This window comes from Centroberyx gerrardi, chromosome 3 (genome assembly GCF_048128805.1).
Source record: "Centroberyx gerrardi isolate f3 chromosome 3, fCenGer3.hap1.cur.20231027, whole genome shotgun sequence".
In the NCBI taxonomy this organism is placed as follows: Eukaryota; Metazoa; Chordata; class Actinopteri; order Beryciformes; family Berycidae; genus Centroberyx; species Centroberyx gerrardi.
Genome location: NC_135999.1, coordinates 36500156 through 36527777, shown reverse-complemented (window position 1 = coordinate 36527777; position 27622 = coordinate 36500156). Strand labels below are relative to the sequence as shown.

The 27622-nt window shown below is 38.5% G+C and overlaps 1 protein-coding gene across 1 annotated transcript in view; it reads right to left on the bottom strand.

Moving 5' to 3' along the window:
* The window catches only part of LOC139919112 (glycine receptor subunit alpha-3-like), a 39536-nt gene that overhangs the window by 3123 nt on the left and 8791 nt on the right, over positions 1–27622 (bottom strand). Inside the window, exons 2-5 of the mRNA XM_078290200.1 lie at positions 24956–25093; positions 19986–20200; positions 3793–3942; positions 1716–1844 (exon numbers count right to left, since the gene is read on the bottom strand). Coding sequence (XP_078146326.1) covers positions 1716–1844; positions 3793–3942; positions 19986–20200; positions 24956–25093 — 632 coding nt within the window. The remainder of the gene's footprint in view (positions 1–1715; positions 1845–3792; positions 3943–19985; positions 20201–24955; positions 25094–27622) is intronic.

Genomic DNA, 27622 nt, shown 5'->3' with positions numbered 1-27622 from the left:
ATTGTGTAATGTGGAACATTCTAAAAGGCTTAATGTGAAAACGGGGCAAAAAAATATTTAACGTTGGTGAAAAAAAAAGTTTTGTATACAGCACCATAAGAACTAGCGACGTTTTTAAATTTAAATCTATTTTATTTTTTTAATAAATTAATATAGTGAAAAAATGCCAAAAAAAGGGGGAGTTAACGTGGCTTAATGAGCTAATATTTAAATTAAAAACTTAACCATGAATCTTTGAGCATAAAATGAATACAAAATAGAGAAAGATTTTTAAAAAATCATCAAAGTCTGAATTTGGCAAAAATGAGGGCTTAATGTGGCTAAGCTGCCATATTTAATGGTTTTCAGACAATTTACCATATTATTATGTAATTATAAGTATTTCTGGTTTCAACCCAGTGTTTTCCTTTTGATGCGAGTAAATATTTAATTAATTAATTAATTAGTAATTATTTCTATATTATTATTGTTATATATTATAGTATAATGCACATATTTTACATATTTCTTAGTTTCTTATTCTATTTTTCTTATAATTTCTCTATGCTTATATATATTTCTCTCTAGAATGTGAGCAACTGCAATGTAACCCAATTTCCCCTCGGGGATCAATAAAGTATTTCTGATTCTGATTCTGAAATAATTAGGATAAGAAGTCCCCTATCCTTATTTATTTAAGATTTTTCTTAAATAATTCTTTCCATCACTTTTAGGTAAGTAAACCACATTAAGCCATATTAAGCTCAATCATTTCCATTCAATTTCAACTAAGGATCTTGTCATAGTTTTTTGACCACATTATGATTTATCTTTAAGTTGAAATTTTCGCTACAGTATCTTCTTGTGTCTCCTTGATGGCTGAATTAAAGATGAATTTCTCTATTTTGATTTTAGGTCATTTAGCCACATTAAGCCCTCGTTTTTGCCTAAATTCAGACTTTGATGAGTTTTTAAAAATGTTTCCGTATTCTTTCTAGACATTCTTTTTGGACTCTAGTGAAATGTTATGCTCTCAAATTCATGGTTAAATTTTCAGAAGTTTTCATTTCAATATTAGCTCATTAAGCCACATTAAGCCTCGTTCATAAAAAAACCAAATTTATGTAAATTTTCTTTTTCTTTTCAACATTGCTATTTCTTATGGTGTTCTTATGGAAAAAAAAATTGCATTTTCTCATTAACATTAAATATTTGTTTGCCTCGTTAAGCCGTTTTCACATTATGGGGCTTATTCATAAAACTCTGCAGTAACAGAATAGCAGCACACAAAATCTGTGACCTGGTCATTTTCATAAATTTATCACAGCTGTGAATACTGTGACAGAGCCACATTACCACTGTGTTATCCCCGGGAGACAGCCAATCAAAACCCCTAACGTCACACTAAACCTGATTGTAAGTTTTATGAATGAGCCCCAAAACCTTATAGAATGTCCCCGTAATGTCAAGTGTGGAAGTAACACATTGCATTTACACTTGTTACTGTGAGTAGCTTTTTTATGTCATGACATGAATTAAATATTTTTTCAATGCTTCAACTAATCAAAAGTATTGTATCTTCAACTTGGAGTCACTACAGCAGTGTGTTATATGGAGAAAAGCAAAACCAACACATTGAGAACCGAAATGATGGGTGACGCAGTGGAAAAATAAACAGGTTGGGACATGCAAATTGAACATGCACACATACACACATATATATACTGTGCCATTACCATGTGGTTGTTGGTGTAGATGTTGGTCATAGATCCGTAGAGTGGGTGTGATGGTTTGAGGCCGTTGTCAATATTAATACGACGCAGGGAATCAGCTAGCTCCACTGGATCAACAGCACCTTCACCGTTCTACCAGCCGACAGCATGCATACCAATATGAACAGACAGAAACTTAAAAGAAAAACGAATCGCTTCCAAAAAATAAGGTTGGGATGCCCATGCATTCAGTCAATGTTTTTTTATATTTATAAATGAAAGTCAATTAGCTTTTGTTTTTTTAATTTTAAAAATGGGTTACTCTTGTAGAACAGTTGACAAAGCTTTAATATTAAAGGATGATACCAGTTTAATTTTATATTTTCATATCACCATTGATACAACTGAAAAGTCTAAACCAACTGATTTATTTGCCACAGTCAGAAGATACTACTGTCTGTTCTACTGCAGGTTTGTGCTACCTCCCGTAAGTCATGGGCTCTCATTGTTTTCAAAAATACATTAAAAACAGCTCACAGAGACATACTGCTGCCTTGAATAATGTAATCTATCATTTTAAATTACATGATCATTGTATTTTTTTCTAGATTATTGTATTTTATTGACTTCCGGGAGGAAGTCGAAGTAGAAGTAGTAGAAGAGACGATAGCAGCTTCTGACTGTAGCAAATATATTGGTGGGTTTAGACTTTTCATAGGCATTAATTAATTAATTAATTAATTAAAGATTACACTGGTATTATCCTTTAGAGACCAAGGCATTTCGGCTGCAACAGCATTCGTCAGGGCTCTGCAGGTGTTGTAGCTGAAATGCATTGGTTTTTAATTTTAAAGCTTTATCAATTGTGCTTAAAGAGTAGCTGAATTTTTTTCAGTGATTTGGTTCATGCACCTTCGAGGAGCTGCAAGATTGAAACAGATGTTTTGCTATTTGTAATTATTTTTGTTTGAAATTCATGTCCCTGCCTGATCAAGTGAATAGTTAATTGAAGAGATTAGAAGAGCTTGGCCAGATAATAATACCTTGCTTGCAAATAAAGCAAAATCATTCTTTATGACAATATTTTTCAGATTATTTTTCAAACTCTACCAGTTTATAATTTAGATTTGTTCCTGAATTGCCCCCTTCAAATCAGACTGACTGATGACAGTTTATATTTTGGATTCTCTACTTCTTTTAAAGTGAGTTTTCTGGTCAATCTGTTCGTGTGTGTGACATGACTGAATGCTGAGTTGATCCCTCCCAACCCTCAAAGATCCAGATCATGCAGTCACAACAGGCTCATCCTCAGGGCTGGATGGCCCTCTGATGGAGAAACAACAGAATTATAACCCAAAGAGTCACAAAACCACATAGGTACAATTATAGCCATGCTGCATCATGCACTAAGAAGGGAGATGTGGTGCTTCAGGGCACTTACACATGTAGAGTGTCAGATGCATTTACAGTTAACATCCACTGTCAAACACTTGTTTTCATCATTATTGTCTCCATCATCATCACTTCCCTCCTTCCTCCTCATCCTCCTCTTCTGCTATTCCTCTTTCTGAGCAGCAAACTGCAATAGCAGAATGTAACCACAGAGTGGTAACCTTGGACCAGAAATGAGTCCTCGCAAACTTTTCTATTACACCATCCAAATAAATATGGTTTTGACCGAAGATGCCTATCAGAGGTTTATAACTTAAAAATCTGAAATTTTAGATTTCTGCCCAATGCATGCAGGGAGGTGGTCCTGTGACCCTGAACAGGAATAAGCGGGAATGGAAAATGAATGAATGAATGAATGAATGAACATTTTAGATTAATCACAGCATGGCACATGACTGTCCAGAGCTGGGGAGATAACAATGGAAAGGGTGAAAGCTATGATCAGCAATAACCATGCAGTGTCCCACTGTGCAAACTTGTAAATGGATCACAGTTAAGTCAAGCTATTCTTCATTTTGCAAAGGACTCCTGGACCCCACTTCACTGTGTTGTGTTGTATTTTTTTAGAATTTTTTTTTTGTCTGACCAGCCATATTGTGAAGGTTCAGTGTTGGGTATTGTATGTTATATTGTCCAGAAGCTTCGGTACCTTGTTCTTGTTCTTGCGAGGCCTCTGGAATCGCAGCAGCTCTTTATGTTGCCTTGATACGAAGTTAACAGCAGCATACTCCAACAACGCAGAGAAGACGAACAGAAGACACACCGCCATCCAGATGTCTATGGCCTTTACATAAGAGACCTGTACACACACACACACACACACACACACACACACTTCAGTGAGTGAACTGAAGATGAGCAGACACTCAACCATGAGGGGTCTTATGTCTTTGCATAGATGTACCACTACAAAGCTGTGAAAAAAGATGTTTATTATTAAGATTTCTAAAACGCTACCTATGCCACCAGTACAGAAACAGTGATGGATCTATGTGCAACTGAACAATCTCAATATCTCTACCGCATTATAAATTATTTCTGAAACACTCTATATTCACAAGTTTGTTTATTTTTCATTCATCTGTTTAACTAACCATTCTAAACCATTCTAAATGAGGCTACTTACTTGGACTCAAAAAGCGTGTGCATTGTGCTTAGCTATATTTTATATATTAACCTACCTTTACCATGCAGCACTGCCATATCCCATACCCAATCCCATTCATGGGGATGCTCATCATTTATAGCCCCTGGACATACTGTATGACATCATCAGCCAAATGGGATGGGTCACATATTATAAGAATTATGTTTTCACCTTGAAGTTTATTCATTAGTCCTCATGTTAAAGTGTTAAAGTATGTTTGCAGGTTCTCAGGATGTTTAAAGCCTATCAGGGTGGGTTGTTCTGGTTGCTCAATGGGCTATGCATGATTGGAGTGAGTGACACTATATTGACTTTAAAACTCCACCTGTCAACACCAAAGTGCTGTGGTAGCACTTTGGTGTTGTTGAAGCAAAGATGATTACTGAACTAAATATTTAATTCAATGCGTTGACTTATCCTACTACAGTTAGAAAATCACAGAGCTACTTCCTGGTATGTAGATGTACAGCGCACCAGCCTCCAGTTGGTTAATGCTTGTTTGATTTCTACTGTACTGCCTGGAGTTCGTATGGCATACTACCAGCGACAAAACTTGGAAAAGGTTAAATGACAAATGGTAATGATAATACAACAAAACATAATGTAAAAGCATCAAATAATGATTTTAAATTAACCACACCTATAATTAATTAATACCCTCGCGTATTTCATAATCTCCCATTGGTTTTCCCTCTTGATAATCATCCACTTGCTTATAATCTCCAAGTTGTTTTCCCTTTTCCCCTCTCAATAATCACCTACTCAATAATCAGCCACTCTATACTCATCCAATGGTTTATGATCTCATAGCAGCATTCAAAGTGACAAAACTGTGAAAAGGTTATACGATGAATGGTAATGATAATACAACAAATCATAATGTAAAAGCATCAAATAATGATTATCAATTAACCTCACCTATAATTATCACCCTCACGTATTTAAATCTCCCATCAGTTTTTGCTCTTGATAATCAGCCACTTGATTACAATCTCCAAGCCGTTTTCCCTTTAACCCTTTCAGTAATCACTCACTGTATAATCACCCACTCACTGTATAATCACCCACGCGATATTCACCCAATGGTTTATAATCTCCTACCTTCCCCCATTTTTCCCTTTTTATAATCACCCATCACTTATATATTAATGAGATGGGTGTATTTTTTCTTTTCGGCACCAAATTGCCAAATTCACCAGAATTGATAAGCAACCGCACCTCTATGCTTCTCCATGTTTCACAACCAGCTTTTTGACCCTTTCGGTGTGCTGTCAATCACAAAAAATAATTTGACGCTGGCGGGTCAGGTACATACTCACCCTCATGTCTTTCGAAACCAGGGTCAAAACACCAGTGAAGTTTGTAAGTCCATTTAACACACAGCGAGTTGGCTAGTGCAGCAACAGAAGCTGCTGGATACTCTTTCTTTAGAGTTCCAAAAACGGCAAATAAAAAGGCCATAAAAATTCTACCATCTACATGCCAAAATTGACAAAAAGTTATCAATGTATGTAAGTTGTTGGACAAAATAGAGGGAAAAAAATAGACCTGCATGGCAGCAATGAAATGGGTTCCGCTGCATAAAAAGGAAGTGGATCTGCGTGGGCGGTGAGTCATGATCAGATACATATGTGTAGCAAGTTTCACATCTAAAGTTTAAAGCCACCTGTAGCAGCCAATAATGTAATAACTACTGTTATTGTAATAACTGCCAATAACGTAATAATTTTTCCGTTCTTAATGTAGTAAAAGTCGATAATGTAATAACTGGCCAATAATGTAATACATTTTCTGAACCAATAACATAATAACTTTTTGCGCATAATGAAATAAGTTATTACATTATTGGCCGGTTATTACATTATTAGCTGGGTTAAAAAAAAAACACATGAAAATGTAATAACTAATATAATATAATATAATAACTGGAACCGATAATGTAATAATGTACTTATATCACTTTATTTAAGTTTTATTTATTGGCTATAAAGTGTCACACTTCCATGACACTTACCCTTACTGTTGCCTCTTTCAAATAGCTGCTCAAAAACCTGCCCACACACACACACACACACACACACACACACACACACACACACACACACACACACACACACACACACACACACTAGGAATTAAGGCTATCTATTTGTTTGTGATACTTGATGGTTAGACTTATCTCCAGCCCTGCCTTCTACTCCTTAACCATTTGAATACCAAATGAAGTGCGAGCACATGTTTGCAAACACAGACAATTACTCTTATGTTGTATAATATGAAATCTATACCTCTTTGAAGATGCTTTGTCCTCGAATACAAAGACCACCACTTCTTTTCATGAAAAATGTCATCTTTAATTAAACGTATTTAAATGACTTTTTCAAGCAAACTGTTTCAACCACACTATTATAGCTATTCAGCACTCTCTCTCTCTCTATGTATACCAAACCTGACTCCTGAAAGGTTACATGAAAATGTATTACCAAATCAGAATCCTTGCCCTATTTACATCCCTGGCTATTTGAATACAGTCATGACAAGCTCAACAAAGAGTCTAAAACCGAAGCAAATGATATCTATAGTTCATTCTTGAAGACGTGAATTTTCTTTGGCAGTCCCCATAATTGACCACTAGATGGCCGTTGATTGACAAGTTATCCAGTCATGTGACTCTGACATTAGGCTTTCTTCCTTTGTCTGCAAACTTCTGTCTTCCTTATCACACGTTGAAAGGTAATTAGTGATTTAATTTAATTTAATTTAGTAAATACAGTTTATTTAGTTGAGATTCATGCACATAGATTAACATTTCTTATATATTTAGTGCAAGAGGATATACAAATTTGTGAGATCATTCTAATTAACCCTCAGAGACCCGCGGGGGCGTCTGTGCCCTCGGCCAACATTACTGTCTTTCAGAGGCTGTAGCAGGCTCAGTTTTAAAGCTAGAGTGAAGATACTGGTATCATATCATATATCATCAAAGACTGTCTTTCAAAAAACCAGTTAGGACACCTACTGGAGTTGACCCCCAACCTGGCCCTCTGGCTGACCCTGAACTTGGCCTTTTGGCTGACCCTGAATCTGGACTTCGGGTTGACCTTGAACCTTACCTTCTGGCTGACCCTGAACCTGGGCCTCTGGCTAACCCTGAAGTTCAGTCTATGGCTAATCCTTTGGTTGACATGGTAGTGGATCCTGGCAATCAGCCTGGAGCTCAATACCTACCATCAGAAATCTTATAAAAATTTATTGAGTTATCTCTCAATCTAGATATGTCAATGCTGGGGACATTCAAAAGAGTCTCACTCTTATTCCGTGAACTATCTAGACCATATCATCCCAACCTGTACATAAGAGAGGCACTTGCAGAGAGTTTGGAACTGGACAAAGAGAATGACTGTTCCATTAGTGTTATGAAGCTATACAAGGCTGCTGGACGCAGCAGTGGTCTCAGCACACATATAAAAGAGTTATTTAGTAAGGACAAACGATGGATGAAAGCCTGGATTCTGCTCAGTCACATAGCCTTCGGACAGTACAAAGTTAAGGACTACTGGAAGAATTAATGACCATTTTTTTGTTGGTGTTTTGTTTTTTGTTTTTTTCGGTCAGCAGATAATTTCATTTTGATTCTCTCGAGTTCTTTTTTATATTTGTAAATGAGTGGAAGCTACTTTTCATTTGAGATTGAACTTTACGTCCAGCACCTTACCTCCATTTTGTCAAATGTACAGTACAGTATCAAGAGAATGTTTAGTTCTTTAAAAAAGGGACCGTAAACCGTCCTTTATTATCATTATAAAACTGAAAGATGTGTTACCAAAGTTATCTTTGTAGGTCATGTTATATACTATATTTTACAGTTTACAATTTTGCAATAAGAGGTTAAAAGTTGAGCACAAGGGATAATAGTGCCAGTTTGGTTGAAGAAGTTATTTAAATACACTTGATTAAAGAATATATTTTTCATGGAAAGAAGTGGTGGTCATTTGAGAACACAGCATCTTCAAAGAGGTATAGATTTCATATTATACAACATAAGAGTAATTGTCTGTGTTTGCAAACGTGTGCTCCCACTTCATTTGGTACTCAAATGGCTAAGGAGTAGAAGGCAGGGCTGAAGATAAGTCTAACCATCAAGTTAGACAAACAAATAAATAGTCTTAATTCCTAGAAAGAGAGTAGGTGTGTGTGTGTGTGTGTGTGTGTGTGTGTGTTTTCTCAGAGTTAGGACTAAGATTCAGGGGTCAGGATTGGTCAGGTTTTTGAGCAGCTATTTGAAAGAAGCAACAGTAAGGGTAAGTGTTATGGAAGTCTGACACTTATATGATATGATAATAAATAAAACTTAAACATAGTGATATAAATATATTATTACATTATCGGCTACAATTATTACATTTTTAATGATTTGATTTAACCCAGCTAATAATGTAATAACCAGTCAATAATATATACATAATTGGGGGGGGGGGGATTATGTCAAGAAACAGCAACCCTGTATAATGTTAACCAAAAATTTTAAATTATGTTATATTACTAGATTTCAGCATTGAGGTGCTTACATTCATGATTTTGCATAGGCATACTAACCTAAAAACCTATTATTGGGAATCGCACAGAGCGTCCCCGTAACCATAGTAACTCACTCTCACTCCTGCCTGCGTGCGCACAGCGCGAGAGAGGGAGAGACGCAGAAGAGCCGCTGACTGAGATTACTCTGAGCATCATGCATGGGAATAAATGACAATATAATAGATTTGTGTATATTTCTCGCTATTCAGATGGTCTGAATAACTCTCTGCTGCACGGTGCTGCTCTGTCTTGTCTGTCCGTGCGCTGTCAGTGTCTCTTTTCGTGCCGCAACGTTATCAGTTATGAATTTGTTTTTCACTGCGTGAGAAAATGGACTTGTGGCGTTTCAGCGTGTGAAAAATGTAAATTGCATGAGTCTCACGGTCAATGCGTGAGAGTTGGCAGCCCTGTCAGAACTCGCTTGACATTATTATGTATGAAACTGCCAATCAGATTTATTTACTTATTAATCGAAGGTGCCGGAACGCCGTTCGGGATCGTTCTGGCCCACTTTAACCCCTGGCTATTATTATAAATTTTATTACATTATTGGTAAGTTATTACATTATCGACTTTTATTACATTAACAACGGAAAAATTATTACGTTATTGGCAGTTATTACATTAACGGTAGTTATTACATTATTGGCTGCTACACCACCCTATCCAAGTATGGACTGAAGCTATTTACACACACCCGCATCCTCTGCGCTGGCATCGGCAACAGAATCCAACAAAAACAAACTGTCCATGGTGAAACTCGCTGCAGCTTGGTGACTTGGTTTTTGTTGGCACTAATGGGCAACTGGAGCACAAATACTACCAGTCACTGCTGGCTAAAGCTAAATTTGATCTTTCCCAGGGTCTCTAAAATTAAACAAAGGAAACACAGAAAATAATTTTCAGTAATAATGGGTCACTGTTACATTTTGTCTACTCATGTGTGTTTTGTTCTGTCTGTGCTGCAAAGGGTATTTCTTCAGCTGTGGGTTGGTGGAGTAATGCAGTCTAGAGTCTTAGAGTACTGCACTGGATTAGGTTAGGGCCCCCCCAAATGACTACTGCCACTTCTATTGCTAGTAGTACTACTGCTACTGCTGCAACTACTACTACTACTACTAATAATAATAATAATAATAATAATAATAATAATAAAAAAACATTCATTCATTCAGTTGTGTGTACTCTGATCAATTCAGGTTAAGGTCTTTCCATAGATAACCAGTGTAGTATTGATCAATGCTACAATAAATAAGTCAAACTGCATCATATCAGAATAGATCAGATTCCATTTTTAATAAAAGGACAATATCAACCACAGATAACCCTGATAAAAACATCTTAAACAAAAATTCTAATTTGAAAGTGGATTTTAACTGAATTCTGGATTGAAAAATGGAATAAACCAATTGAGGTACTACCCTGAAGCAGATATTTAGTGGGCAACAACACAGTATAATAGATGTATATACTGTATATATATACTGTATGTACAAATGATGAAGCCTCATCCATTCATAAAATAATTACTTATTCAGACATGTGCAATGTAGCAGAGTGCAAAGCTCTGTTGAGCACTGGAAACATGAGAGAAACCTCCTAACCTCTAACACTGTCACTTCAATACATCAACTCATACACACACACACACACACACACACACACACATCCTTAGCTACATGGTTGAGGTGTGTGTGTATGTGTGAGAAAGATGGAGAGTGTGTGCAAATGAGGGTTATGTAACAAAGTGTTTCATGTCTGATTTTCTCTCATGCATAACAGATACCAGAACAAGACTCAGGGGCTCTCTCTCACTCACTCACTCACACACACACACACACACACACACACACACACAAACTAGCAAATGCATAATGTGTGTAATCAACACACTTGCGCTTGCCCATGCAAAACATCCACCAATCAAAATTAAGAAAAAGTGGAATTTCATGTCTCAGGAGAGAGGATAAATCACCCCCTCCCTCACACACATGCACACAGACAAACTCTCTTTCTCTCTCTCACTCCCCAGTTCTTAACAGTATATTTTCCTAAATATGCATACATATACAGTATATATGGTTACGCAATTGATGTAACATTGTTTTTTTCCCACGGCGCAGCCAAGTAAAGAGGGGGTTTTCACGAGAGTCTCTCGTGAAAACGAAAGTGAAATTTAACATTCCACAATTTGCTCCAAACTTGCCTGTGTTAGTAACAGGATTTGAAAACAGTGACATGATAACTCGTCTTCTGCTATCCTACACACTTTAACAGTAGGTAATGTTGTTACCTTGTGGCATTTAAGTAGCGTTAGTGGACCTGTACAGGATCTGAGCTTGTTTTCCCACAGCAGCATAACGCCTGGTTCACACAGGACGCGTAGCGGCCAAGTACCTCAATCTCGCGCGCGAGTCGCAGTTGGGTTGTTCACACAAGAAACGTATTTCTCGGCGCCGGCCAGCAGCTCTCCTGCTCTACAGGAGGAGAAAGCCCTGTGGAAACAGCTGTAGGCTACTTGCATTGTGCTCCAATAGCCACCAAAGCTTCATCTGTTCACTGCTGTCCTTGTAGAAACAATGCTGACAGCTCACTGTACTTTTCCACATCAGGGATTAACTTTATATCTTCCATCTTCTTCACTTTCTCCCTTTCTTCACAAACTCCCTCATATCAAAGCTGTCACATTTATTTTTTTGTTTTCTCAGCAAGAGTCGTGACTTGTGATCAGGCAATAATTAGGAAAGCCTACACTCAAAGAAATGAAACTTGGATGTTGTTTGCATTACATAGTTGTTTTATGGTGAAACTACTGAAAAATTGCAGTTTTGACCATCAAACCAAGAAGGTTTCATTGCATTTATACAATAGGATAAGAAGTCAGTAATATCTAACTCTGCTGATTTGAAGTCATTTAAAACCTACGGCAGGCGTTGGACTGAATAAAGAGTGTCCCAACGCGTTTTCCGTACTTCTCTGCACATGCACAATACGCACAGTTAGACTACAACCGCAATTACAACCATGTGCTGACAACAAACGTTGGTTGAAAGTTTTTATTCCAGTCTACAGCCATCCAACGATTCTTTTGGTAAGTACGTGAATTATTTCAACAATATAATTTATCGGTGCATTATCAACAACAGGCGATGCATATTTTTGACTTTTATGCGTTTGGTTGTATACTTTGATGTTAGATTTGAAAAGCCTGTTGTCGCTAGCTTAACTCTCACATTATTAAATTATGTTACTCTGCTCGTGTTTGTCTTGTAATGGTGTGTTCAGACAGAATGCAAAGTGAATTTTCGCCTTGCGTTACTCGCGCGAGTTTGACTGCTTATTCCGTTTATTCATAGCCAAAATACATTACTGTACATTAGCTGTAAGCTAGCTAACAACGGGAGGTGTCTGTGTGTTTGTGTTCAGTTCAGCCTCTCACTGAACTCAGAACTCATCAGGGACTCCGGTTCTTTCTGTTATTTCCCTCCAGTCTCTCCATTTCCCTCTCCTCTCTGTTCGTTTATGAAGTACATTCATATAGGCTACACTCAAATTTTTCGATCCATTTTTTTAACTTGCGCGGACGCTTATTGGCGCCTAATCGGGTCTTGGCATTGACTTTGTATGTAATGGCGGCGTGCGAAAATTTCGCTTCACATTCTGTCTGAACACACCATAGAGTTAAAATCTGACAGAGAGGCAGCAAAATATGAAACGTTACCCCAAGGTGTTTGAATAGTACTGTATTTAACACGTTTTTTTTTAGCTTTATCTTATTTTGTTATACACTCACTGAGCACTTTATTAGGAACACCTGTGCAATCTAATGCAATCCAATACAACAGCTCTGCCATAAATTCTACTTTTATGAAGCTTATACATTTTCAGTTTTTGTTGACATTGTCAGAAAGGTGATAATTCTACTTTGTTTATTATTGAGGTCGTATTGGGTGGTGGTGGTGGTGTATTGGAGTGCATTATATAAAGTGTTCCTAATATTTTGTCCACCCCATTAACATACATGAGGGGGGCAAAATATCTGTTTATCATGGTTAATGTTACCGTCGTCAGCCCTGAATATCTTGTTACGCTGTCAATATGGCACAGTTATCGGCGGCCCAATGTGTTATGTTTACTGTCATTGAATACATCTAGGACGTCGTCTCTCCACCGTCTCTTATCAGGCTTGCTAACGCTAGTAACGGTGTAAGAGGCACAAACTGAGGCTACATTTAGCAATGTTTTTGATGTTTATACTTAGCGGCAGCTGATATGAAATATACCTCGGAGTCTTGCCTAATATGTCACGATTCAAATCCAAGCAGACAGAAATAAGATAATTTTGAGCAGAAAAGGCAGTTTTACACACAATGTGTATTGTTAGAAAAATCACCTTAACATCATATGCCAACATAAGCCTATGTAACTATGAGTACAGCGAAAAATAAATGATTTAGTGTGCAGTTACCCTGTAATATAAAGATGTTTGAGCAGTGGGCCACCTAAAAGTTACATAAGGTCTAACCCATTGAGCAGCAAAAAAGAAAATTTAATTATTAATTTGCAAGTTTAGTTTGTAAATGCATTAACTAGTAATACAAATGTTATGTAGTTTAGCATATAAGAGCAGTATTTACCATTTGACGTACCAAAGCTGGTAGAAAGAAGAGCAAAAACATCTTCTCCAACAAAAGTCTGCAGCGTAGATTTGTTCATCTTTTAATGCATTGATGCCCTCAGATTCTAAAATAATGGTGGCGTCTGCCGCTGCCGCACGCCGGCGCCCAGCCACGACTTCCAGCGCTGCTCAAAGTCTTGGAGCGCCACTCAGTGCCACTCATGTTTTCCACTGTTGCTACTAAACCCAGAACAAGACCCACAAATCAATATTAGATATACGGCTTGAAATGTATCATTGTGAACAGAAGTAGCAAGCCATCTAATATTTTAAAAACAATAACTTGTTTTTATTTTGTCAACTGACATTTGTTTTCCATCTAAAAAAACATTGCCTAGTAAATCAAATAAATGTAGGCTATCCAGTATATCCATTCATTCACTCTATTAATGGCCCTCAAAAAAAAAAAAAAGAAAGATGGATGATGACAGCTAATCAATGAAGTAGGTAAATATCCGGAATTATACGCCATCAATCACAGATTGTTTAAGGATAACCAATGAAAGTCGGCAGCTTGGAGGAAGATTGCGGGAGTAATGCGGCGCTTCTCAGCCTGTGTGCGACCCCCTTTAGTGTGTAATAATATGTGCCATTTTAACTATAAACGCTGCATGTATTACACTATGCAGAATACATACAGAACAGAGACTAAAGTGGACATCAAACATTAATATGGGAGCTGACTTATTGAATTTGACGATTACATACAAAGTAAATGGTTTAAAACAGTATTTCTACCTATCTAAAATCTCACACTTTTATTTTGGAGGCTAAATGGCCTAACCGGAAGTCTTGTTTCTGGTATTCGAGTAAGAGTTACACATGTAGTTCTCGTATCTCAGGTGCACGCAAATGTGAGCTTTTTTTTTCAAATCAACAGCTAGAGTGGCGATTTCAGATAAATAATGGTGTAAATGTCGGTCTTTTCAAGTCACTTTGGGATCAGTTGGCTTCCGGAGACTTGGATTATGCTCAACGAGCTGTATGGAGTCATTTTATTGTTATTTTCCGTTATTTTTTGAACCGTGAAGACAGGTCCCCAGCAACTTCAGTTGTTTTGGAGAGGGCTTCTACGCCGTTCCACTGTGAAGGTCAACGACTGTTGTATGGACTAACAAACTTCACCCGAGTTTCAGCTGGCATGGGGGTGAGTAGATAATGACTGAATTTTCATTTTTGGGTAAACTATTTCTTTAAGTTTTAAGTCATTCAGGAGCATATTCCAGGCAGAAGGTGCAGAATACATAAACGCCCTTTTTCCAAGCTCTGTATGCACATTTGGGACCAAAAGCATAAAAACATCTTGAGAGCGCAGAGTGACCAATGACCAGGGCCTCGTTTCCCAATAACGATCGATCTTAAGGCCCTGACACACCAAACCGACTTCAAAGAACCAGCGGCGACGAAGGCCGACTGTTACGTCGCCTCACGTCGCTTGCGTCTGGTCCAGAAAGTTGCACTTGAACACACCGCAAAGACTACACCCGACGGCCAACTAGCACGTACGTTCTGCGCCTGCGTGAGGGGAAATAACTCTCCATACCTTATGTCTGATAAGAAGTTGCAAATGGCACTGGCGTTGTCAGCCCTTGGTCTTTTGGTTGTGGAAGAAGAAAGGAAGAGGCGGAGGCGAAAAATAAGCAGAAACCACACTAAATGGGTGAAATCATGAATAACGTTACTCCAGCGACAGGCTCAAGGGGCTTTCCCGAACCCTTGTCGAGAGCTGGAGATAAATGAAACCTCCGATTTTAAAAATTTCGCTCGGCTCTTTCCTGTTCAGTTCCACATGTTGAAGGAATTTATCAGTCCAATCATCCAGAGGCGAAACACGAACTACCAATCAGAGTGATCTCTCTCACCGACGGCTCCGACGCCAATTCAACATGCTCAATCGGCCGAAAAGCCGCCGACAGGGTCCGACTAGTGCCGACGGTGCGGGACACACCGCAAAAACTAGGGACACCGATGCTTACCGACGGCCCGACATTGGCCGACGGCCGACCGTCGGCCTGGTGTGTCAGGGCCTTTAGAGGTAAAGAGTGTTTTTAAGTGTGATCCTACGAAGGGTCATTCATTACCTACGTGTGTTTCTCAAAGCAGCACTTAGAGCGGGAGTGCGCACATAGTTAAACCTGCATTAAGCAATTTCAAACCATGTAACCAATCCTGAAACTAACGTGTGCTACGTGGAGATTTCCGTGAGACGTAATGATATAAATAGCCAGACACGCGGGCCATCTGTGTTGTTGTTTTCACCTCTTTTCTAAAGCTTGTTGTCAAATTCGGCCTGAGTCTTAGCTTTTCCTTTTTCCCACGCCGCAGCTGAGGGTATCAAGAGCCAAATTCAGGTCAGTCAGTCAGTCAGTCAGTCAGGTAACGCTTAGTGAGATGAGGCACTTTGTCAGATGGCCTCTAGAGGGCGTTTTTGACCGAGAGTTGCAGGGTTTCCCATACAGAGGGACAAAATCAAAAGTTGGTCAGTGTATAGAAATGGATCTAAATCGATCTCTAATGCTCCTGATGTGTGCATCACGTCATGTCTGTCATTTGGAGATGTACAGACAGCAGACCAACAGCATTGAACTCAATCCACAGAGTCTCCCAGTGTGAAAACAAAAGTGAAACTTTACATTCCACAGTTGGTAACGGGGATTAGCAGACAGTAACTCGTCTTCACTGCCCTACAAACTTTAACGGTAGGTGACGTCATCTTGTGGTATTTAAGTAACATTAGTGGAATTAGGTAATTTAACCTTGTCGCAGTGTTTCAGTGCATAGAACTGAACACACGCGCCATGGGTCTGTATAGGATCTGATCAGATCTGATATTTCTCCGTAGGTACGTTTATTTTAGCCATTAGCCTTTATGCACGGTTTGTTCTTAAAGGAATAGTTCACCCAAAAATGAAAATTCAGTCATTATCTACTCACCCCCATGCCAGCTGAAACTCTGAAGTTGCTGGGGACCTGACTTGACTTGACGGTTAAAAAAAAACGGAACATAACCATAAAATGGCTCCATGCAGCTCGTCTTCTCCGGAAGCCAAACGATCCCAAAGTGACTTGAAAAGACCGACATTTACACCATTATTTAGCTGAAATCGCCACTCTAGCTGTTATTTCAAAATATGTCACGTTTGCGGCATCCCGATAGGTAAGACTAGCTAATTCGAGGCCGGGACTAGCTAATTCAAGGAAGAGTTACACATGTAGTTCTCCTCGTTTTCGTATCTCGGGTGCACGCAAACGTGAACTTTTCAATAGCTAGAGTGGCGATTTCAGCTAAATAATGGTGTAAACGTCTGTCTTTTCAAGTCACTTTGTGATCGTTTGGCTTCGGGAGACTTGCATTATGCTGGACGAGCTGCATGGAGCCATTTTATGGTTATGTTCTGTTATTTTTTGAGCCGTGAAGTCAAGTCAAGTCAGGTCCCCAGCAACTTCAATTGTTTTGGAAAAGGCTTCTATGCCGTTCTGCTGTGGAGCTCAGGGCTTGCTGTATGGACTAGCTAACTTCACCCGAGTTTCAGCTGGCATGGGGGTGAGCAGACAATAACTGAATTTTCATTTTTGGGTGAACTATTCCTTTAAGGGCTTCCGTCGCCCAGTAGCTTTGCTGTGTGTGTTTACAAAATGTATTGCCATTTCTGTCACCCTCTAGTGGTCGGAAAATCGCTTAGTGTAGCTGTAAGTGCATCTTAAAGCCACTGTGACGTTGTCAATATGAAAGGTGCTGAAGTGTTTGTTGACTTGGTTTCATAATAACGGATTAATCAAACTGTAAGTTATGTGATATTGTGCAAATACATTACAATTATATATGCTTAGACACACACAGAAACATTATTTAAATCACCTGTAGAGAGCTTACAGCCAACTGTTATCTAATTTAATGCAATATACAGTATATTTGTGGGTTTAATGTGAATGCATGCTTTTGTCTTTTCTGTTGCTCCAGATACTTGCTCTTGAGCAAAAATGTACAACTAGCCCCAGATTTAGGAGTGATGATTCATATTATAACTTCTGCTCTCTGATCAAGACTGTCAATTTAAATGACACACTATTCATGCGTTCGCACAACATTGCTGTCCAGGCGATGGCACCACAACAGATGCCTACATGACTGTTTTTTCCTGCAAATCAACTTATTTAACATTTCTTCTGAAAATAAATTGTTCCCCTCCTTGTCCCTTCTCCAAAAGCTCACCACTCCAGCTGCAGCAATCGCCGTCGCCACACATTTTTTGTTTTGCCTCCTCTTTCACGGTTCCCTCAGCACCCGATGTTTTGTGTTTTTTTTTATATATAATATTTCAGCGTTCTCTCACGGGGCACAACACTCCATTTCATACAGAGATAATTAGTGGGAAAAAATATAGGCCTAATAAATAAATAAAATATCTAAGATGAAAATAAATTAGACAACAGTAAATGATGTGAAAACCTAGAAAGCCTGTGAAAGCCTAGTAGACCTTAAACTCTCAAGTTAAAACGTTGCCATGAGTCTGCAGGAGACACGGTGACACATTTTTTTCCCTTCTCAAGACACACTTGGAGCGTTGTAGGACAGCTCAGAGGCAGTTGTTATCTATGATCACTTTTAAGAGCGTCTTAAGTAAAGATGCTTTTCGGAAACACCTCACAAACTAAAGAGGCTTCGTAAGATGGATAGTACGATCATCTTAGCCTTAAAGGATAAGGCTGGTGTTTTTTAATGCATTTCTTACCGTCAACAAATCCTAGTCAATGTCCTAGCCACAGAACTCCATTGTATTAAAAAAACCCATTAAAAACACATCAAAGAGCCATGCCGTTGCTCTGGGCAGCATATTTCATCATTGCAATGCACCGGGCCGGCCGACTTTTTCCTCAAACAACTTAATAAGCCGTCCGTAAACACGTTTTCGATCTCAGGAAAGTAGTTCCGTAGCACCGAAAATACGTTCACGTTGTAATGAAGAATTTGTTCCCATTTGAATTTGATTTGGTAATAACTACAGTAGCCTGACTTTTCATGGTAACAATTAACGCTTTTTTAAATTGAAACTATGTCTTTGTGAGCTGTATTTAAAGGTTTTTAGCTTACAATTGGAGCCAATGACTTCCGGTTAGAGCAAACGCATTGCTGATTTTGTTATTTTCATAGGATTTGTTGACGGTAAGAAATCCAATAAAAAACACCAGCGTTATCCTTTAAGATGCTTTTGGGAAACAAGGCCCAGTACTTTTATTCGAAATATAAACACAGACATAAGGAGCATGCCAAGAATTGCCTTATAAATGAATATGTACCAGTATACAAGCCTACGGGTGGCTAGAGCAGGCCAACCTACCTGACTGTATAACGCACAATGATGAGTTAAGGCTTTACAATTAGTAATAAATCTTATGGAGGCATGGTAAGCTGTATCAGCCATCTGAAGACACTGCGCAGAGGTGTGCAGAGATAAAAGATCACCATAGTCCAACAAAGGTAAGAATGTGGCAGCCACAAGCCACTCAATTTAGGTGTTGTACATATAGCTTAAACGTAAGGGAGGCATCGATCAAGATGCCCAGATATTTAGCTCTATTACCTTTCCCTCTTGAGTGTCTAGAGTTGGTAAACAACATGAGCTTGGTCTTATTAGCATTAAGAACAATATTTGAAATTTGAAATTTATCAAGTTTGCCTGAGACGGCCCTCTCTCCCCGGTGTAGACTGAACCTCACTTGACCAATGTTTGTATCACAGTGTGTGTTTGTAACCGTAATGGCTAACCTATGCTGACAAAAAAATATTTTGCTGGCAATTGTTTTAGTAACAACTAGATTGAGGAAGCAGAGCAGTGTTTTGCATAAAAGATTTGGAATTTATTAAGTTTACCCCTCTCAATTGACAGCATTGTACATGCACGCGCCTGAGCCTCGTTTGGAGGGAGGAGTTACAGGAGGGAGCGAGGGAGCAGAGAGGTAGGGGGTTTGTTTTTTGTTGTATGCTTTCAAATTCTTGCTAATTTCTCCAAAGTTACCTGCAGCAGCTTTAAGCTTGTAATTAAATGATTTTATGAAATCAATATCTTGTGTCAAATAATTAAAGTCTTTGGTAAGCAGCAGTAATAAGCGGAATACCCTTAACATCTTTCACCTTGTCAGGGCTTATATTGCGATAACGATAGGCTCGCTGTACATTATCCCTTACAATTTAAGTGGCGTGTTTGAACACTAAATTCTGATTGGCCAATGAATTATGAGGTCTGTTATTTCTGAATAACGTCACAGACCACTGGCTCGCTGTATATTATCCCTAAATTATAGTTACCAAAACACTGGATTCCATTTGATATCTCCAGGTCACAACGCAGAGGAGTATTAATTAAAATAATTTTTGACATATTTTTAGGAATATGAAATACACACACACACACACACACACACAAACACACACAGAGACCTTGGGCAGTGAAGTCCTGGAGCCGGAGCTCTGTGTTGTCATGGTAAGGACGGTGGTGATGCCCAGTGCCACTCTGGCAGGAGCAGCGTCCATGTTGATCCAGAAGGAAACCCAGGACAAGATGACGATGAGCAGGGAGGGGATGTACATCTGGATCAGGTAGTAACCCATTTGACGCTCTAGGTGGAACCGCACCTCAATACAGGTAAACTTACCTGCAACAAGACACAGATACTGTAATAATAATAATTATAATCTTTATTTCTATAGTGCAAATATGAGTGGCAAAAGCAATATAAGCATGGAAACAAATATAAAGCAAGGCAAGGAACATAAAAGGGAGGTCAAAAACAATTAATAGACAAAGACAGAGATCAGGGACAGTAGGGAGAAGAAGAGAGAGAGTAATAATAATACTATAATAATAAAATAATATTGATCTTAATTTTTATAGCATCTTTCAAAACACATTTATAAACCACTTTACAATTTATTAAAACAAGAAATAAATCAACAGCAAAAACAATAAAAGCAAGTCCAAAACAGCTCATAAGTTATTATGTAAAAGCGAGTCTATAAAAATGACTTTTAAGAAATTCTAAGTGAACTTTGAAATGTCACAAAAATAAAATGTGAATTAAGGGTATTTCCATCAGCTGGGTTGGACCTGAATGTCCTGAACTTAAGTAAAAAACATATCTACCAGAGAAATGGGGAGTATATCAAGAATTGTCTTGTATTGATCAAGTTGTTATAGTTCTTTAGTGTCAGCTAATGATGCCCACATTTCATGCTTTCACAGGGAAAAATTTCAAGCCACCATAATTTAATTTTGTTTTGAATTCATTTTTTTCCTATTGAGGTTTTCCTGGGAATTTTTCCACATATAGTTTCTAAAGCCGGCCTTTGAATTCTTGCCTTCAGGACGCCATCTCAGCAGACATTGATCTGACCATATTTCCTATTGCAAATGAATGTAATGACTCAACTATCATTGGCAAGAATGCAAAAAGACAATCAATTGTTAAACTGAAGATCCTGATTCAATCGAGGCTGTCAGATGCGACAACCTCTTCATTCACAGCGATCTCCTGGATGTGTGTTACGTATCCAAGCTGCTTATAAGAATTGCGCAATTGGGAAGGACAATCGGAAAGGGAGGAGAGTGTGTGACAGCCACGGAAAAAGGAGACTTACAGGGAATTCTTCACACAAATATTGCAATTATTTTCTATCAGACATCGTTTGGACAAAATACACTTGGACCACTTGGACAGCGTGTTAAGTTTCCGTCTTTTAGAATTATTAGAAAAAAAGGCCACCGCGGCATTCTTTTAAAAACGTTTTGTTGGTAATAATTTAGAGTAGTCTCCAGAGCCAGTACCGGGATCTGGAGTTAAAGAGGTTTCAAAGTGGGTTTTCTTTGTTCAGAGAAGAGATGAACGTAAAACCCAATTAGGCCTACTTCACTCAGATTGTTTAACCAAACTAACTTAACGAAACGTGTTGGATAAGTTGATTTTCTGTCTTAGACTGATCATGGGTGGATGCCATGAATACAGGTTTTCTCATCATTGCAGGTACAATATACAGACGAAAAGGCATCAGTAATAATCTTTAATATTTATAAAAGCGAAAAACATCTCTATCATCTATCTCTATAATGAAAACCATGAATTGGCATATAAAAAATTAATTTGTATGCTGGCGGCTGCAGTGCGTGCTTAACATAAATAGGGTAAATAAGACATCAAGGTCATAGAAATAAATGTAAGCTACTCATTTTATGTAACTTAATTCATATACATGTAGTATTTTTATTTATTTTCTGAACTCAGCCACACAATTTCTCTAATTTCTCTGAGTTGTTTGCTGCTTACATCCCGCTGCCAGCTGGAGAGCGGCTGGAGGCTTGCAGGTGTATTTATGCTTTAAGGCTGTTAGACAGCAATTAGACCTATATGGAAACATTTACACCAAAGTGATTTATTACTTTTTTCATTCCTTAACAGTCCCAGCATTAGGTTGGCTCATCAGTAGGTATAGGCTACCAGCTATCCCCATTTACGCCAGTTTGGCAGCACCCAGTGGGTCATCAAGGTTATGCTACTCCAAAACAAAGGCTAAAGGCGTGCGTAAAGCAATAAAGCGATGCATTTAAAAGCGTGTTTTTGAATAAGCAATTCCTCTGGGGTTTTCCTCAAGTCTTTGCTTTCAAGTCTCGAGTCAAGTCTTAAAGCAGTCAAGTCGCAAGTAAGTTGAGTCTCACAGCAGACGAGTCCAAGTCGAGTCTCAAGTCTACAGCTCTGATTTGAGCTTTGGAATTTCTCTCTCTCTCTCTCACTTTAGGTAAAATGTTCTTGAGAAAGGTCATGGTTAAGTTTACAATTACTCTCTCTAGGTTCCTCCCTCTCTGTGTCTTTTTCCCACGGCGCAGCTGAGGGCAACACAAGGCAAATTCAGGTCAGGCAGTCAGTCAGTCAGTCAATCAGTCAGTCAGACACCTGTCACTTAGTGAGATGAGGCACTTCGTCAGATGGCCTCTAGAGGGCATCTTTGACTGTGAGAAGCAGCGTTTCCCATACAGAGGCACAAAATCAAAAGTTGGTCAGTGTATAGAAATTGATCAAAATCGATCTCATCACGTCATGTCTGTCATGTGAGATGCACAGACAGCAGACCAGCGGCATTGTACTCATCCACAGAGTCTACTGGCGTGAAAACAAAAGTGAAACTTAACATTCCACAGTTAGTTACGGGATTTGTAGACAGTAACACGTCTTCTGCTGCCCTTCAAACTTTAACGATAGGTAACGTTATTATCTTGTGATAAGTAACTTTAGTGGAATTAGGTAATTGAACCGTGTTGCAGTGCTTCATTGCATAGCATTAAACACACGTGCCGTGGGTCTGTACAGGATCTGTGCTTGTTCTCTCACCATCTCTTTTGTTTTAGGGAACTTGTTTTTTCAAAAGGTGATGACGGAGCTTTGAAATTATTGTTTTTGACCTACTTTCTTTTTGTATTGTCTGAACTTAATTTTTTTCTTATTGATTCTCTTGCCTGTTTTCTCTCTTTATCTCAATCAGTTCTCTTCTCACCATGTTTGTCTTTATTTGACTAGGCTAACTTGCTTCTTCTTAATGTAACTTCCTTAGTTGACCAAGGAACCCTGCATATCCTGCAGAAATGCTCTCCAGTTTATACTTGTCTTTTATGAACAAACATGATAGTATACTGTCATAGTGATTGTGATCAATTTTTATGTCTTACAGGGCACAGCAGAGAGTGATGTCCTTGAAGACCCTTCAATGCGAACTATGAGGATCTACGTTAGCCGTGAGCCAGAGGTAGTGGACATTATCATCGAGGGGACCCCAGTGCTCACTGGTGTTGGGAATGTGGCTAGAACGTGCTGCCTTCTCCTCAGCCTGACGTATGCCCTCAATTTGGAGTATCCTCCCAAACTTATAAACACGTTTGAAATCTTTCAAAGACTCTTTGTCGGACTCGACACATTGCACCCAAAACCAACCTCCAGGTATATTAGCCTGAGGAACAAACTCCTGGCCAAATGGATGTTGGCTGGACTTTGGCTCTCCTTGTTAAGGGACTCAGTTAAGGGGCAGGAAGCCCACAGTTTACTGTTTTTATGTTTTTGTTGTTTTTTTCCCCCAGAAGAACTGAAACAAATGATTGCAATGTAAAGGCAGAGATTTAACAGCAATGTCAACCAATGCTACATGTTTTTACATACCTCTCATGCACACTGGTGGTGACAATATTGTCTGTTTCTGTCTCTCTGTGTTTCTCTCTCATCTCTCTCTTACTCGGTACTTTGTCTTTCACTCTCTTACTCTCTACTCTCTTGCTAACCTTTCTTACACTAGGCATAGTTTGACCAAGCTCTCATGTTTTTTCTTGTTTCAGAATGAGTATTGTTACTGGAGTTGTAAGGGTTTTCAGGCTGTATTCTCTAACCTGATGAGGGCAGTTCTATGTTCTATGTTCTCCAATGTTTTTGTGATGGATGTATGGATGTACTAATAATAATAATAATATTCTTTTATAATAATAAAAGAAAAGTAAAATAAAGGAAGCTGGGATTCCTGATGCATTAATATTTTTTTTTATTTATGTTTTTGTTTTTTCTTGCATTTACAATTTTTTGCATTTAAAACAGAGCTAATGTAATAATTTTGTGTTAATGCTAATCATTTATTCTAAGTAGATTTGACTCGGTGGACACAAGAAAGAAGAGTTGCTAAAACTTAAATATTTTAGTTCATGTGTATGTCAATTTGTCTCCAATGAAGTTGGTTCAACTTAATTTTCTAACTGTCTCAAGTAGGCTTTAATCAATTTTTAGTCCTACAGTCAAATATATATTATTGAGTTTGTTAAACTCAAAAATACCCAGAAGTTCACCCAACTCATAAAAAATGAATAGGAAATGTTACCTCATTTTTTTTAGATTAAGGTATTTTTTTACTTTAGGGGCTAAGGTTACATAGGTTTACTTACAGTATATCTACCTACATATAGTTTCTAAAGCCAGCTGTTGAATTCTTGCCTTCAGGACACCAACTCAGAGTGCCTAATAGGAGAACTAAGAGAATGAGGAACTCATCTGTCCAATGCGTAAATCTATTAAATGTGCACATTAAAAAAGCACTTTAACATTTGCACATGAAACTTCCCTGTTCTATGATCTTGTCTGGCATCATGGATGTTTTTATGTTTTTTGTGTATTGTGACTATTTGTTGTGGTTTTAGTGTTTCATTATTGTATTGTGCTTATTGTGGTTTTACTGTGGTTTTGTCATTTGGTGTATGTTTTGTTAAAGATTGAATTGAATTGAACTGAAATGTTTCACCCTGCTTGTGTGTGTGTGTGTGTGTGTGTGTGTGTGTAGGTGTGTGTGTGTGTGTGTGTGTGTGTGTGTGTGCATGTGTGTGTGTGTGTTACCTGTGTTGTAATGCTTAGTGCAGTATCTGAGGTCTGATTCATCCTTGAGGATGAACTGTGGGAGGGTCAGCCCATCGGCCACTTGGACTGGTCCGTTCTGCTGCCACTCAAAGATCAGGTCGTTCATGGTGTAACCAACTGCACAAAGCAAAGTGGGATAAACACAGCCTAATCGATCACTAATCAATAATATAGCCACAAGCGGCGAATGTGGGGTCCAAGCACAATTTGAAAAGACAGACAGTTAGACAAAACATTACGGAAGGTAGAAAAGGTAGACAGACAGACACACAGACAGAGAAGACCTTACAACACAAGGCATCGGACTGATAATAAGACCATCACAAAGACCTAATAGTGAGCTTCCAGGTGATGTAACACACCCTCTGGCAACCATCGTAGAGGTCCAAAGCTCTTGGGCAACGATACAACGATTGTACAACTGTTCAACAGAAGGGAAAAAATATATAATATAATATAAATTTAAATATAATTATATAAAATATAATTTTATACTTTGCGATACATTAAATGCATACCCCAAGGAGCAAAAATGTCCTACACAAAGGCACTAAAGAAGAAATACTGTATAATGCTGAATTGGAAAGTTCTGAGACTGAAATTCTGTCTGTAGAGAAATTATTTCAATCATCACGGTCAAAAGAGGTGTACCATCCACTGGTTAACAAGAAACTCAAGTATAATTCTCTTCACACGTGTGAAGAGAAGCTTTGTATGTATACAAAGCTGAAAGTGCTATTCTTAGATTGAGACAACGTTATTATGAGCTAGGTGAAAAGTCACATAAAGTAGTAGCCTAAATCTGAAGAGAGTAAGAGAAGTTATGGAAAATCAGAAAAATGAATTAACCTATAATCCCACACACATCCCAGATAAATTATATGTTTAAGCATTATTACTCAGCTCTCTATTCATCCAATCACAGTGGTGATCAAACTGATATGGACTCACACTTTCTTTCCTTGATTATACTACTTAGTCTTTCTGAAGAAGTTAGGGAGTTATTGGATCAGCAATTTACTGACGCTGATATTATCACTGCTATCAATAAATGGAAAGGACGGGGTCCAAACTGAATTTTATAAAGAAAGATAGCTTAGAGCCATAGAGGATCTATAAATCTAGGGGGATTCTAGAAATTCCGACACCCAGTGTAAGAATTGGGCCCAAGATCAGGGCCCGCTTTCCAGTTGACCACTTAGTTCAGATTGTCTCTTGCTGGTGTCATTTGAACGAATGTGAACCACAATCTTAGAACAGTCTGGGTGACACTTCAGAGTTGAAGGTGACAGCATGTCCTTCACACAGGCTCAAGGGAAACAGAACGTGCAAGCCCTGCTAGACCTGACATTGGTTTATTGGTTTATTAGATAGGATCCCCATTATTTGCTGCATGAACAGCCACTAGGGCAATCCAAAACCCACGGGTCCCACAGATTTATCCGCGGGTGGGGCGGGTTAGGGTCGAATGAAGATGATATGGAGAACTGTAGGTCAGGCGGGTGCGGGTCAAATGGGCTACACACACAGTACACATGCAATGTAATTATAGACTAAATTTCAATGAGTTTTAAATTTAATTAACGGAATAAACATTCTGTTCCGTTCAGTCAATTAGTAATGGCTAATTTTGTTAGCCTGTGACTTCTGTCAAGTTCATCATTTAATTGAATCCATATTGTTCATCGGACAGTGTTCAAGTTATTCGCAATGGCCAAACTTTCTATTGGAAAATATGACTTTTGTTCTTGACAGTTTATGATTTTGGAAAAAACAAGCCCAAATGCCTTCTTTCCTTGGATGCAGAGAAGGCATTTGACAGGGTAGAGTGGAATTATTTGTTTTTGACACTTGAAAAATTTGGTGCAGTCTTCACCTCCTGGATTAGACTTCTACACACAGCCCCCTCAGCCACTGCTTTAACAAACAACCCTTACTCCAAGGATGCCCCTTGAGTCCATTGCTTTTTGCGTTAGCTATCGGGCCCCTATAGCTATATGGGATAGTCAACTAATTTCTGGTGTATGGAGGGGGGGGGTACAGAACATAAGGTTTCACTCTATGCAGATGACCTTTTGCTCTAAGTATCTAATCCTGCTGTCTCTTTGCCAGCTATTATCCATCTCCTAGAACAGTTTGGGCAATTCTCAGGCAAAAATTAAACCTTCATAAGAGCTCATTATTTCCAATCAATCAAGATCCATTAAAAACCCAATATCCGGACATACCCCTCAAGATAGTGAAAGACTAGTTTACATATTTGGGTATCACTGTTACAAGAGACTTCAAACGCATCAAACTCTCTTCCTTTGACTTGCAGGCTGTTGCCTCCAGAACCTTTTTGTTATTAGGCAAATTCAGGTCAGTCAGTCAGTCAGTCAGTCAGTCAATCAGGTAATGCTTAGTGAGATGTTGCTTCGTGAGATGGCCTCTAGAGGGCATCTTTGACTAAGAGATGGATACTGATAATGCCATATTGGATCTCACACACTGAGCCACACTCTTCGCCGTCAATTTACAGACATCCACATCTTATGCTGTCCTGCAAACCTTAGCGGTAGGTAACGTTATTAGGCTACCTGTGGAATGTGACGTTGGTGGAATAGGTAATTTAACCGATAAACATGGAATAGTTCATTTAACCAA